This window comes from Giraffa tippelskirchi, chromosome 4 (genome assembly GCF_054371585.1).
Source record: "Giraffa tippelskirchi isolate mGirTip1 chromosome 4, T2T-mGirTip1v1.2.pri, whole genome shotgun sequence".
In the NCBI taxonomy this organism is placed as follows: domain Eukaryota; kingdom Metazoa; phylum Chordata; class Mammalia; order Artiodactyla; family Giraffidae; genus Giraffa; species Giraffa tippelskirchi.
In genome coordinates, this window is record NC_137278.1 from 30,487,042 (window position 1) to 30,502,927 (window position 15,886).

At 37.4% G+C, this 15,886-nt stretch overlaps 1 protein-coding gene across 10 annotated transcripts in view; it reads left to right on the forward strand.

The window, feature by feature from the left end:
• FAM228B (family with sequence similarity 228 member B) overlaps positions 1-15,886 on the forward strand; it is a 43,820-nt gene that overhangs the window by 26,453 nt on the left and 1,481 nt on the right. For 9 of the 10 annotated variants that reach the window (XM_081592643.1, XM_081592639.1, XM_081592647.1 and 6 more), the window contains 5 exons: positions 1,037-1,228; positions 1,983-2,063; positions 7,301-7,388; positions 7,482-7,638; positions 11,918-12,022. In XM_081592643.1, coding sequence (XP_081448769.1) covers positions 1,037-1,228; positions 1,983-2,063; positions 7,301-7,388; positions 7,482-7,638; positions 11,918-12,022 — 623 coding nt within the window. Of the gene's footprint in view, positions 1-1,036; positions 1,229-1,982; positions 2,064-7,300; positions 7,389-7,481; positions 7,639-11,917; positions 12,027-15,886 lie in introns of those variants that run through there. The other variant, XM_081592644.1, reaches the window with a different exon arrangement.

Sequence of the window (15,886 nt, forward strand, 5' to 3'; positions counted from 1 at the left end):
GGATCTTAGTTCCCTGCCCAGGGACTGGACATGCTCCCCACTGCAGTAGAAGTGCAGAGTCTTAACCACTGGACGGCCAGGGCAGTCGAAAATAACTCTATTCTTTAAGGTCTATCCCAAGTGTCTACCAATTTGGAAATCTTTTAAAAATTTTATTGGGACTCTCATGGTGGCACAGTGGTTAAGACTCCATGCTCTCAATGCAGAGGACATGGGCTCTATCCCTGGCTGGGGAGCTAACTAAGATCCTGCATGCTGTACAGTGTGACCAAAAAAAGAAAAAAGTTGATTATTTTTCTATTGTGGTAAAATACATATAAAATTTGCTTTTTAAACCATTTTTGAATGTATAATTCAGTGATATTAATTACACTGATATGTTGTACAACTGTCACCATTATCTATTTCTAAAACTTTTTCATCACCCCAAACAAAACTCTGTACTTGTTAAGTAGTAACTCCCCATCCCTTCTTCTACAAGCCTCTGGTGACCTCTGGTTTATTTTCTGTCTCTTTGAGTTTGCCTAATCTAGTTATTTCATATAAGTGGAATCCTAAAATATTTGTCCTTTTGTGTTTGGCATATTTCAGTTAGTATATTGTTTTTAAGGTTCATCCATGTTGTAGCATGTGTCAGAATTTCGCTCTTTCTTATAGTTGTATAACATTCCATTATATGTATATATCACATTTTGTTTATATTTTCATCTGTTGATGGACACTGAAGTTATTGCCACCTCTTGACTACTGTAATGATGTAGTAAACACTAAACCCCATCTATCTCTTGCTACATTGTCCCTCCTCCCATTGTTTTGTAGATTTGTTTTGTAGTCTGTCTTCCAGGGAGAGCAGGTATATGACCTAATTTATTCATGTATTCTTTATTTCCAGTTTTGTGTGTGTCATGTATTAGAAGCCAACATAGTGATTTAATTAATGGGTGCTTTTGTGGATTATTCTTATGAATATAAATTAAATTTTGGAACAAGAAAACTTTAAGATAATATACTTGTCTTTCCTATCACTGTTTACTAGGAATTAGATAAATGTTTAGAACATCATGACTTCCTAAATGCAAGAAGAAAAGAGATATTGTATAAAAGATGGGTTGACCATGTGGCAGATCCTCTCCAGAAGAAAATTATAGAAAAAGTTACTTCATATAAGAAGATTAAAAAAAGGAGACAAGAAGAATTAGATGGTTTTTTAAAATATGTAAATAAAAAGGTACTAAGTATTCATTTGTTATTTTTTTCAGTTCCTCAAAAACTATAATTATCTTTTTTTATTTATAATCATCCAAACAGCCTACCCTTGCCAACTCTGTTTATGTATAATCTGTAGTCTGTCATAGCGTATACTATTCTTAAATCCAGGGCATGTGGAAAGGATGGAGGTAAAGGGTTAGATGTGTATTTAAATATGAACATTAGAATCATTTTTCTTTTTTTTCTGTATGTAATTGTTAATTTTATATACCAGTTTAAAAAATTTGGAGTCTAGGTTCAAGATATGTGTTGGGTTTTTTTAATTCTGGAGCTTGATTATTTACAAGGCTATAAAATATTTCTGTTTTTCTGGCATTTTAAAGAGATCTGAGATGTTTGACCATTGAGTATCTAAAAATGAATTCCTAAATCTTTTAGTGTTCTAACACCTTTTATTAAAAACTTGCAAATTTTAATTAGATTCCTTCTATCACTATGATATTTATTACTTAGATACATTATTTATTACATTTATTGTATAATTGTACATTATTGTATTATTGTATAATTATACATTATTATTTATTGTATAATTATACATTATTATTACATTTATTACTTAGATAAATCCAGTTTGGTCTTCCCATTCCATTTGCATTTGTCATTGATGCCATTTTAAAGCATAACAGTAGAACTGTGTATTTGACTCGAGTTTTGTCATGTTCAAAATTAATCATGCACCTCTTATTCTTATGTGTGGTTCCTTCCTATAGGGAGATGCATTTATAGAGCATTATGATCCGAAAGAGTATGATCCTTTTTACATGAACAAAGAGGACCCGAATTTTATGAAGGTAGATTTCTAATTTTAACTTTGGTATTATGTGGTTTATGTTTTGAACAGTCCTAATATGTAAGTAGTCCTTCAGTGATTCCCTATGAATGCTGTAACATCTTAATCATGTCTCATCTCCACAGCTTTGACTATATGGACCTTTGTCAGCAAAGTGATGTCTGCTTTTTAATACGCTGTCTAGGTTTGCCACAGCTTTTCTTCTAAGAAGCAAGTGTTTTAATTTCATTGCTGCAGTCACCATCCTCAGTGATTTTGGAGCCCAAGAAAATAAAATCTGTCATTGTTTCTACTTTTTCCCCATCTATTTGCCATGAAGTGATGGGACTGGATGCTATGTACCTTAGTTTTATTTGTGTGTTGAGTTTTAAGCCAGCTTTTTCACTTTCCTCTTTCACCCTCATCAAGAGGCTCTTTAGTTCCTCTTTGCTTTCTGCCATTAGAGTGGTATCATCTGCATATCTGAGGTTGTTGATATTTCTCCAGGCAATCTTGATTCCAGCTTGTGATTCATCTAGCCTGGCATTTCACGTGATGTACTCTGCATCAGTTCAGTTCAGTTCAGTCGCTCAGTCGTGTCCAACTCTTTGCAACCCCGTGGACCACAGCACGCCAGGCCTCCCTATCCATCACCAACTCCTGGAGTCTACTCAAGCTCATCTCCATTGAGTTGGTGATGCCATCCAACCATCTCATCCTCTGTTGTCCCCTTCTCCTCCTGCCCTCAATCTTTCCCAGCATCAGGGTCTTTTCCAGTGAGTCAGCTCTTTGCATCAGGTGGCCAAAGTATTGTAGTTTCAGCTTCAGCATCAGTCCTTCCAATGAATATTCAGGACTGATTTCCTTTAGCATGGACTGGTTGGATCTCCTTGCAGTCCAAGGGACTCTCAAGGGTCTTCTCCAATACCACAGTTCAAAAGCATCAATTCTTTGGCGCTCAGCTTTCTTTATAGTCCAACTCTCATATCCATACATGACTACTGGAAAAACCATAGCCTTGACTAGATGGACCTTTGTTGGCAAAGTAATGTCTCTGCCTTTTAATATGCTGTCTAGGTTGGTCATAACAGAAGTTAAATAAACAAGGTGACAATATATAGCCTTGTTGTACTCCTTTGCCAATTTTGAACCAGACCATTGTTCCATGTCCAGTTCTAACTGTTGCTTCTTGACCCACATACAGGTTTCTCAAGAAATAGGTTAGGTAGTCTGATATTCCCATCGCTTTAAGAATTTTCCAGTTTGTTGTGATCCACACAGTCAAAGGTGTTAGCGTAGTCAATGAAGCAGAAGTAGGTGTTTTTCTAGAATTCCCTTGCTTTCTCTGTGATCCAGCGAATGTTGGCAATTTGATCTCTGGTTCTTCTGCCTTTTCTAAACCCTGCTTGTACATCTGGAAGTTCTTGGTTCATGTACCACTGAAGCCTAGCTTGAAGGATTTTGAGCATAACCTTACTAGCATGTGAAATGAGCACAACTGTGTGGTAGTTTGTACATTCTTTGATACTTCTCTTCTTTGGGATTGGAATGAAAACTAACCTTTTCCAGTCCTGTGGCCACTGCTGAGTTTTCCAAATTTGCTAACACATTGAGTGCAGTACTTTAACAGCATTATCTTTTAGGATTTTAAATAGCTCAACTGGAATTCCATCACCTCCACTAGACTTGTCTGTAGTAATCTTCCTAAGGCCCACTTGACTTCACATTCCAGGATGTCAGGCTCTAGGTGAGTGACCACACCATCGTGGTTATCTAGGTCATTAAGACCTTTTTTTGTAGAGTTCTGTGTATTCTTGCCACCTCTTTTTAATCTCTTCTTCTGTTAGATCTTTACCATTTCTGTCCTTTATCGTGCCCATCCTTGCATGAAATGTTCCCTTGATATATCCAGTTTTCTTGAAGAGACCTCTAGCCTTTCCCATTCTGTTGTTTTCCCCTACTTCTTTGCACTGTCCATTTAAGTAAGCCTTCTTATCTCTCCTTGCTATTCTCTGGAACTCTGCATTCAGTTGAGTATATCTTTCCCTTTCTCCCTTGCCTTTCACTTCTCTTCTTTGCTCAGCTATTTGTAAAGTCTCCTCAGACAACCACTTCCTATTTTGCATTCCAATCCCCTGTGATGAAAAGGACATCTTTTTGTGTGTGTGTGTGTGTTAGTTCTAGAAGGTCTTGTAGGTCTTCATAGACCCGATCAACTTCAGCTTCTTTGACATCAGTGGTTGGGGCATAGACTTGGATTACTGTGATGTTGAATGGCTTGCCTTGGAAACGAACTGAAATTGTTCTGTCATTTTTGAGACTGCACCCAAGTATTCCTTTTTGGACTCTTTTGTTGACTATGAGGGCTATTCCATTTCTTCTAAGGGATTCTTGCTCACAGTAGTAGATATAATGGTCATCTTAATTAAATTTGCCCATTGATTCCTAAGATGTGGATGTTCACACTTGCCATCTCCTGCTTGACCATATCCAATTTACTTTGATTCATCAGACCTAACATTCCAGGTTCCTATGCAATATTGTTCTTTACAGCATCAGACTTTACTTTCACCACCAGACACATTTGCAACCCAGCATCGTTTCCACTTTGGCCCAGCTGTTTCATTCTTTCTGGAGCTATTAGTAATTACTCTCTGTTCTTCCCTATTAGCATATTGGACACCTTCCAACCTGGGGAGCTTATCTTCTGGTGTCATTTCTTTTTGCCTTTTCATACTGTTTATGGGGTTCTTGTTGCAGGGATACTGCAGTGGTTTGCCATTCCCTCCTCCAGTGGACCACATTTTGTCAGAACTCTCCACTATGACTGGTCCATCTTAGGTGGCCCTGCACAGCATGGCTCATAGCTTCACTGAGTTACACAAGCCCCTTTGCCACAAGGCTGTGATCTCTCCAGAAGGTTGCACAGCTGTCAATACCAGAGTACAAGTGTATTTCTAAACTCATACACAATTTTGCTATACCATTCTTTTTTTTTTAATATTCCTTATTTTGAACCTCTAGATTGTTTTTGACTTATTGCTATTACAAACAATAGTATGATGAACATCCCTTTAACTATTTACTTTAATTTTTTCCTTAGGATAAGGTGCTGGCAGTAGAATTGCTAAGTTAAAAGTTATACATGATTTTGATTCATATGATGAAATTGTCCTCCAGAATGGTTATATAATTTGTACCCCCTCCAGAGAATCTGGGCTTTCCTGGTGACTTAGTTGGTAAAGAGTCTGCCCGCAATGTGAGAGACTTGGGTTCAATCCCTGGGTTGGGATGATCCCCTGGAGAAAGCAATGGCCACCCACTCCAGTATTCTTGCCTGGAGAGTTGCATGGAGAGAGGAGCCTGGTGGGCTACAGTCCATGGGGTCACAAACAATCAGACACAACTGAGTGACTAATACTTCCACTTCCAGAGAATCTACTTTTTTCACATTTTTGCTAGTAGTGGATATCATTAAACAAAGTAAGACAAAAAATCTACCTTGAATCATAGGCATGCCCTGCTGGCATTTTCAGGGCAAAGCAGATCTTTCAATTGTTGCCCAGATTGGGGTATATATAGATGCTACTGTCTGTATTTTTATAGGTCAGAGTTAAATTGAGAGTTTAGAGGTAGATCCTTGACATGTTAACTAGTAACATAGTAAGGGTGAGAATTGGGATTTGAAACCGGATCTTCCTGATACCAAAATTTCCTTCTGTTCTTTCACCATGATGACTTTCTAAATGAAGCTGATAGGTGACCTCTTAAGATAAGCTGAGCAATTTGAGGTTATATCAGCAGTTCTCAAAGTGATGTACAAGAACTTTGACAGCCTCGAAACCCTTTTAGGGGGTCCATTAGACCAAAACTTTTCATAATAGTGCTAAATATTACCAGCTTTTTTTTCATTATGTTGACATTTGCCCTGATGGTGCAAAAATAGCATTGGGTAAAACAGCTAGTACCTTAGAACTACTTAAGTTGGTGTCACAAATTATACTAGTAGTCATATTCTTCTTCACTGTCATGTACTCACAGTAAAAAAATAATTCAATTTCACTTAAGAATGTCCTTGATCAAACAGTAAACATTATTAATTTTTTTTTCATTATTAATTTTATTAAGTCTTACACTCCCTTTTCTTAAATTGAAGTTCAGTTGGTTTACAATGTTATATTAGTTCCTGGTATATAGCAAAGTGATTTATATATATGTAATATATATATTCTTTTTCAGATTCTTTTCCATTATAGTTTATTACAAGATACTGAATATAGTTCCTTTTGCTGTGTAGTAGGACCCTGTTGTTATCTGTTTTTTATCTAGTAGTTTGTATCTGCTAATCCCAAACTCCTAATTTATCCCTCCTCACTTCAGATCTTGGTCATTTTAATACTCTGTGTGATGAAATGGGAAATATGCAAAGAATACTTCTGTGTATTGAAATACAGTATGATTGTTTAAATTATGAGCTGAACTGGCTGATTTTTTGTTTTTCATGGAACATCACTTTTACTTATAGACTTTAGTTATTAAGTCTTGGATATTTGGCAGACATTTTCTAGAAAATTACCAAAGTGAGTTTACCGCTTTAAGAGAAACAACTGATGGTATTTGTTGCCAATGATAAAATGTGAGCTTTCAAAAATTTGAATTTTTGAAAAATCATACCATCATCAGTGTGACAGTGTTTCAGTACTCAAAGACTTCACTGATACATGGGTAATGATATTAATGAATGTGATTATTATATAATGAAATGTATTAACATTTGGAAGACCTCATATAACTCAGTGATCTAATTTTTTCTAAACCACCAATTAATGATATGGATAAAAAGGTCCATTCAGAGTTCAAAATAGGTCAATGAATTTTAATGTAGCAAAGTTTGAATAACTCATTGATATGGTTTCAGATTCCACATCATCACTAACCTTTAAGAAACTGCCACTTGTTTATTTTGCGTATAATATCTAAAAGAATATCCACAATAATCTGAAAAGGCTATTAAAACAAGAGCTTACCATGCTTCTTTGGCTGGAAAGCCTTGCTTTGAGATGTATTGGAGTGCCCTCATCTGTTTGTAATGTGTTAAATTATATATATATATATATATATATATATATAATAATTAGAATGCCATTTGTTGTAGATACTGTAATCTTGATTCTTCTGGCATAAGAGCCATACATGGATGCTTAGAATAGACCAAAAAAGACCTGCAACCCAGTCCTCAGAGAACTGTTTTTTTTATAGGTTACCATCCCACCATTTCGTGACCCTTTGAAAAAGGCACAATATGACAAAGATGATGGGAAAAGAATTCTTCTTCAGTGTGAAACTGGTACTTAGTTTCTAATTGTTATGTGGTTTCATAACCCAAGAGCAATGGCAGTTGCATTTAAGAGTGCTAATTTAGATTTTAATTGTTCTACAGGCAAAATATATACAATGAAAGAATTTAAAGAGGTTGAGATGGCCAAACTGCATTCCAGATTCCCAGGAATTTCTAATTCAAGGCATTTAATGACTCCAAATGAGTGGATTAAACTGCCTCCAAACTACATAGAAAGTGAATTTTGTAAAAGGAGCAGGTAATGATTAATGTAGTAGAAATTAAGGAACCTTTTAGAATTTGAAGACTTTTTATTGAGACAGTGAATTATGATTTAAAATATTTCATTTTTTTTTTTTAAAATTTTTATTGGACTTACAATATTGTGTTAGTTTCAGGTATACAAGAAAGTGGATCATTTACACATATACATATGTTCACTCTTTTTTTAGATTCTTTTCCCATATAGGCCATACTCTACAGAGTATTCAGTAGAATTTCCTTTGCCATATAGTAGGTTCTTATTAGTTATCTGTTTTATATATATAGTAGTGTGTATATGTCAATCCCAATTTTCCAATTTATCCCTCTCCCCCTTATCCCCTGGTAGCCATATGTTTGTTTTCTACATCTATGACTCTTCTTTTTAATTTAAAAATTTATTTATTTATGGCTGCATTGGGTCTTTGTTGCTGCACACGGGCTTTCTCTAGCTGCAGTGTGCTTCTCATTGCAGTGGCTTCTCTTGTTGCAGAGCACAGGCTCTAGGGCTTTAGTAACTGTGATGCATGGGCTTAGTTGCCCCATGGAATGTGGAATCTTCCTGGACCAGGGATCAAACCCATGTCCGATTCTTAACCAGTGGACCACCGGGAAAATCCAGTAATTTCTTTGGCTATATTTTCCTGTTTACTAATTCTTTTTTCACTGTGTTGAATATTAAAATTTTAATTTCTTAAATTTTCTCCCCCCACCCCATATGCTTGTTCATTCCTAATGGCCTCTTACTGTTTTATGTTGGTGATTGGATTATTTGTTTCTTTAAACATTTTATACATTGCTATTCTGCATTCTATATTTGATAATTCCAAATTCTGTATTTCTTGAGGATGCTGAATCTTTTGTTTTCCCCTGCTGACTCTCAATTATAATGATTTGCTTTCTCGTATGCTTAGTGAATTTTATTTGTGAGTTAATTTTATCTTGTGTGTCATATTGGCCTAAATTGGGGAAACTTCTACACAGAGGATTTGCTTCTGTTTCTTCCTTTGCTGGTAGCTGGGATGCCATCAGCCTCGGCCTAGTTAGCACTCTTCAAAGTCTGGGCTCAATGTGGCATCTCTCAAGCGTAGTGTCCCCACCTTACAGCTGGCCCAGACAGGGCTCAGTATTCTGTTAGCTCTGTTATTTCCATCTGTCCTCAGGGGTCATTATCTGTTATTCCACATGCCTCTGCTGCCCACCATTATGGCCCTAGCTTCCCATACCTCTAGCCTGTGCTACATTTGTGTGTGAATGTGTGTGTTTCTTCAAGACCCTTCTTTTTCTTGTGAGACTAGTGACACCTCAAAGGGTACATTTCATCCAAGGTCTGGTTGTTTGAAGTAAGTGGATTCCCTCAAAGCAGTGAATTTCAAAGTGTGAATTTCAAAATATACAGTGACAGTCTGTGAAGACTTTCTAAGGTATACATAGACATGGACAATTTTAAGAGACTCAGCTTTCAGATTCATGGCTATAAGTACTCTTCCCCAAAGTTGATCTGCCTGAGAACAAGCCTGCATCTATATTACTTCTTACCCCACTTTTTAAAAGAAAAGCATACTTTTCAACCTGTGTGTAAAAATTTTAAGATACTGAATGAAGGAGCAAATAAAAATAGTGGCTGTTTAGAGACTTTAATGATGAAGCAGGAAAACGTAACCCACAGGCCTTTCTGTATTTCACTGCCATATACATTTTATTTTACTTTAACTAATTCATTGATTTAAAGGCATGCTATAGAACCAGGGTACTTGGTCTGTGTTGTATTGCTTTAAATTTGGATAGTTGAAGCTATATAATTTAGTGATGCTTCTTTTAAAGTGTAACTGAAATGTTTTCGTACTTCCAGAATTTCAAAATATATTAGCTATAATCCTCTTATAACAGCTTTATGTGATTGCTTTAGATGTGGTATGCCTTATTCAATATGGTGGTTAAAATCTATTTTATCAAACAATATCTTAAAATTTTCATTTCTAGTAAGGCCTACACTCATTTTATCCTAATGAATACTTGATTTTAAGAGACAATTGATATTTTTAAAATCTATTAACAAGAAACAAACTTATTTAAACTTACAATGAAAAACTGTAGGTGTCAGCTTTAAAATATCCAAGGGGTTACGTGGTTTTTCAAAACTCTTTTAGGAGTATATAAACAAAACTGGTTAAAGATCACTGCTTTAGAGCAAGCTCCTAGTCAGCCATTATTACATATATTTTTGTTCATATATATATGTCCATATACACATACATGTACTGTAAATTCCTTGAGGATAGTAATTGAATGACCCAAAATCAGTGTTTGTTTCATGGACTGATGAAGTAATGTTTGGATATGGTGAACAGGGAGGAGGGGAGCTCAAGACTCTGATGTATAAAATAGGCCACTGGGAGGATGGAGGTGCTATCAGCATAAGATGGAACATAGGAGGAGCAGATTCAGAAATGCAGTTGATGAGTTTAGTTTTGTTTATTCTGAGTTTTATACACTTGTGGTCCTTTCAGGTAAAGATGTATTACAGATTGTTGGAAAAGTGAGACTATAGCTCAAAAGAGAAGAGGATTTGAGGCTGGAGAACTAAAAGAGTTATTCACTTTGGAATGAGAATAAAAGGAAAAGAATGGACTAGACAGGCTGAGTGGAGAAGGCAATGGCACCCCACTCCAGTACTCTTGCCTGGAGAATCCCATGGACGGAGAAGCCTGGTAGGCTACAGTCCATGGGGTCGCTAAGAGTCAGACACGACTGAGCAACTTCACTTTCACTTTTCCCTTTCATGCACCGGAGAAGGAAATGGCAACCCACTCCAGTGTTCTTACCTGGAGAATCCCAGGGACAGCGGAGCCTGGTGGGCTGCCGTCTATGGGGTTGCACAGAGTCGGACACGACTGAAGCGACTTAGCAGCAGCAGCAGCAGACAGGCTGAGAAGAGATTACTGGGAAAAAGAAAAATACTGAGATGAAAGGCTGTGCGATAAAATTTGGGAGGTGGGAAGAAGAAAAGGAGACAGAAGAAGCAGTCTGTTGTTTGCCACAGATGTCAGGAGGGGAAAGAGTGACAAGAAGGATCAGGCCCTATGCCAAATACTCTGGAGTGTAGCAAACTGAGAGAAAGCCATGGGATTTGTTGACTAAGGACATTCCTGCCCATACTCTTAGTTTGCTCTGAGCAAAAGCAGAGGTAGTTGAGAAGGTCTTATCCGATAATACCCTTCTCATCCAACCTTTTCATTATCGTTTGGTTCCCTTAGTATTTACTCTTATCTCAAGTTCTTCTCCAGGATAGCCTTGCCTAAGAAAGTTCCTGGGGACAATGAGCCACTGCATTAGCCCTTCTCAGACATATTAACACAGGAAACCCTTTTGTCCTCTTGTGAGTAATGCTTTGTTACTAATCTAGATGTTTGCTGTACCAATTTCTTTAACTCAAAACATATTTCAAAGCCCACATTCTCTAGGAAGGTTCATTCTGACTAAGTCAGCATCAGACTGATCCTTTCCATTAATTCTTTGTGTGGCTATTTGCAAGCTGGGGGTACTGGGTATGTTAGTTGGGATAATGGCTCTCGGTTGTAGACAACTGAATCTCCACCTCCACCAGAAAAGGATTCATTCATTGAGGGCTTATGCCGCTCACAAAATCATTGGAAAGTTGTAAGAAACAGGGCTCAAATTTCAGAAATAACTCCCCAAATCACAGTGTAGAACTGACTGACCAAGGGATATGTTGTTTCTGCTGTGGTCAGGAAATGGCAGAAACAGGAAGCTGCTGCTCCAGTTGTTGGCCTAGAATCCCACCAGCTCTGCTGTAATCTGTGCCAGCAGTGGGTGCTCCTCACAGGGCTGGTATCACCCTTCCAACCAGTCTTGAGTTGGGGCAAGACTTGAGGGCTCTAAGTCACCTGCCTGCCACCTTATGGCAAGGGAGACTGAGAAATGGGATGTTTTGAGTTCTTTCTTAGGAAAAGCATTTTACATTTATGCTTGTAAATGACACAATCTCTGTAACTTCTTTTTACACTTAGAGTATAAGCTCTAGGATATAAGGAGTATTTTAAACTTTGCCTACCTGATTCTAGGTCCTCAGTAAATAGTAAACCAATCTCTATCATAGTTTCAGCAACTCTTAAATACCCAAGAATGCACACCAGTTTGAAATAATGGTATTTTGGACAGTATACATAGTGGTCAATATATAACAATAATTTCTCTATAAATGCAAGCTAGTATTGTTTTCAGAATATCCTCTCACACATGTTATCTTGTTAAAGGTTAAAAATAAAAGTGAATTTTAATGAAAGCAGTTTTGACTTGAAACCCTCGGCAAGAACTCCTCATCTGGAATTCCAAGAAGAAGATAAAGCAGTTATTTATAAGTAAGTCTGCTATTCCATGGCTTTGTTCTTCTTTGATTTGACATGCTTGACTGCCACCACCTGCCATCATTTTAAGTTTCTTGGGTCAGTCCTGAGGAATATAGCAGACTCTCATGGCCAGACATCAGGCATTTACCACCACTGTGTCTGGGTGAGATGGCAACTTTGCTCAGCTTTTTCTGGTTTTAAAGAACAAACAGCTGACATGTTCAGAAATAATAAGCACAGTTACAGAAAAAAGTTGTTAACAACTCATATTAAAGTTAAAAGTTAGGAGGTTTTTAATTGAATTGGAGTGGTAAAAATGAAATTTTGGACTAGTTCTGGTGGGTAGTAGCTGTTACAATATTGTACCCAGAGTAAAGAGAGGTTATCGGCAGGAAAGCGATACATAGACTACTGTGTGTGTAACATGGGGAATCACCTCAATTTACTAGTTATGGAATTAAAAGTAAGAGATTTCTCTATATAGTTATATAACTTGTTAAGCATCTGATTAAAAGAAATAAGGTCCCTCAGACATTGCTGAAGGGAATATAAAATGGTACAGCTGCTTTGGAAAACAATTTATCAGTTTCTCAAATGTTAAACGTTAAATTACCAAGTGACCCAGCCATTAAACTTCTAGCTTTCTATCCAGGAAAAATGGAAATATATGGCCACATAAAGGCTTGTATATGAGTGGGTGTTCATGACACCATTATTCACTCAAATGTTCATCAATTTGTGAATGCATAAACAAAATGTTGTACGTCCATACATGGACTATTATTTCGCAGTTAAAAGGAAAAGAAGTACTTACGCATGTTACAACATGGATGAACTTCAAAACTATTATATTTAGTGAAAGAAGACAATCACAGTTTTGGTTCTATTTATATTTATGTGAAATGTTCAGAAAAAGCAAATTTGTGGAGCCAAGAGTTTGATTATTAGTTGCCTAGCGCTGGAGTTGGGAATGGAGAGTGACTGTGAGGGTGAGGTTTTGGACTGACAGAAATGTTCTAAAATTAGACCGTGGTGGTGATTACACATCTCTGTAAATATAGGAAAATCATTGATCTGTACATGTAAAATGGATGAATTTTATGGTGCTTTATATCTCAGTAAAACTGTTGACAATAATAAAAAAAAAGAACCTAGCAAGGCAGAAGGGAGCTTATATGATGTTTAGGAGGTTGGCTTATAATTCTCTGTTACTAAAAAGCCCCAAAGTAAGCTGCAGTGGGTTTCCCTTTTCTTGTTCTGAATAAACTCAGAATTTTTTGAACAAATATAATGTGGCAGAAGCCAGAAGGCTTTTAGAAATGCTTGATTCTGGCATGTCCAGCAGGGAGAACAACTAATTGCCTCATGAGGGTCTTTTTAGTGATTTAAAGTAGAAACAGATGACTGTTAGAGATGGTGCTGGCCATTGTGGACTTCTCAGTGTCCTTGAGGTGTCCACTTTGCTGCTCTTCTGCATGGGAACTGTAATTAAGGGCTAATAGGAAGTATTGAAACTAAGCCCTATTCATTTGGCAGCTGAAGTCCTTAAAAGATGGACTGATTCAGCATCACCCTTGTATATTAGGCTCTGAAAGAGTAAGATTCTCTACAATGTGTAACTGCCATGATCTCATACACACTTGTCTGAGTCAGGTTTTAGAATAGTAAACATTATAGTCCTATTTAGTTTTTATATATTGTATAAAAGGGGCAGTTTTGTCCTTAAATATCTTTTATAGCATAGTGTGACTCAGATATGAAGGAGAATATTGCATCATTGGAATGTGTAGGGGTTTAAACTAGAGGCTTAAATTCATGAGATCTCCCTGAATAAGAAGGAAGATTACACTGTATTTTCTTCCATGAATTAGGGAATCATCCCAAGTATGGCTTCCCTGGTAGCTCAGTTGGTAAAGAATCCACCTGCAATGCAGGAGACCAGGGTTCTATCCCTGGGTCGGGAAGATCCCCTGGAGAAGGAAATGACAACCTACTCTATTATTCTTGTTTGGAAAATCCCATGGTCAGAGGAACAGTGGGCTACAGTCCATGAGGTTGCAAGAGTCAGACACGATTTAGCGACTAAACCACCACCACCACCCAATTACGGCATCGAGGTGGAAAAGGCATATTTGTCTTTGACAGAGTTAGACCTTCCCAGGGAAGGTACAGTGTATACCTCTGTAAGGGGTGGGGGATCATTTATGCCAAAGGACCCTCACTTAGCTCGTCAATTAAGCAGTAATGAGATTTTGGATGAAAATGTTAGTAGAGCAAGGTAATGCTGTTTCTTTTCCATAAAAATGTATAAATTCATATAGAACTCATCAACCTCAAATTTAAATAAAATATTAAATGCTATAGTTGAGTTGACAGAATTCTTTCCTTTCTGGTTCCTTTCTCTACAAACACAGGGTCATCCTTTCTATGTTATCAGGAGGGAAGAATCCAAGTTCCAAAGAAGCCAACTCTAAAGAGCACCTTTCTTCCTTGAACTTCCTTGAGCTAGGAGTTAGACAGGGATGGGGACCAGGATGCAGCGAGAGCTGGGGTAGTCACATTTTGCAATACACACAGCAGCAATTGCTGATACCGAAATCTGAGCAGTTGGGAGCACAACTCTGTATGGCAGGCTTCCCAAAGACAGGAGGCAGTGGGCCATTCTCCCTACCCTCCCCCCCTGCCAAAACAGGGTGAGGGAGTGAGTTGAAGAAACTGAGGCAGGTTTTCCTGATTCAGGGGTCTGGAGAGTGAGACTCCATGTACTGCCTAATGGAGTGTCCTCTGGAGGGCAGACTGTGTATTTCCCTAGCTCCCTCTCCTGAGTTTTTACTCTTCTTCTACTCCTCTACCATCTCAATCATCTCTCTACTATTTATCAGATACCATGCTCAAGCCACGTCCCAAATTTTGTTCCTCTTAATTTAGCCAAGAAAGGCACAATTTTTCAAAAGGCCCATATACTAAAAGTAGTAAGGTTTGAAAACTAAAACTCCCCAAATGTAAAATGTATGGAACTATAGATGTTCACTGAGCACAGATTTCTCATCTAAGGTGACTATTGTTAAAATTGGTGCTGTTTGACTCTTGTAGCCTGGCCTACTGCTTCTAGGCCTAGGTGCTACTACCCTTCAGTTCTCTTTTCTACACCCTGTGTCCCAAGTCTCTGGAGCGTAGCTTCTTTTAGGAGTGGATTGAAGAAGTCACAGCCCATCCTCCTCATCTCCCCGTTAGAAATCCATATGGAAATGGTTTGTTAGTCCGAGTCTACAGTCAGTCTTTCTATCATTCTTCTTTTCTGACTGTTTCCTCACTCCTACTCCTAAAGGATAAGGGAGCTCTTTTTTTTTTACTCACTCATGGTAAATGTATAAAAACTTAAATTTGTAGTTTCATTCCTTTTACTTTTCATGTTTTAATATCCTCCTATGTGCTTGCTTGCTTCCTCAAATTTTAACAAGCACCTACTCTGAACCATGCAGTATTTGAAAGGCTGAAGACTAGAGGTAAACAAAACAGATAAATCTCTGATCTCAAAGAGCTTACATTTTGATGAAAGATGGACAATAAATAAGCAAATATATGATATCACTGAGCTAGTAATAAGTGCAGTGAGGAAAATAATACAGGAATTTGCTGGAGAACCACTCAACACAACAGGTTTTAGTGGACAGTGAGGAAAAATACAAAGTTACTTTGTAATCACACCTTATAAACCATCCTTAAGTATTGTAATAGTTATGGATATATTGATATAATCAGCCCCAAACAAGATTATTCTTTACTTTTGTACTTCTGCCCCTCTTTCTGTCAGGTTTCTCTTAGTTCAGTGAATAGGGCCATAATCCAAGAAGGACCCCCAGGATAAAAGCCTAG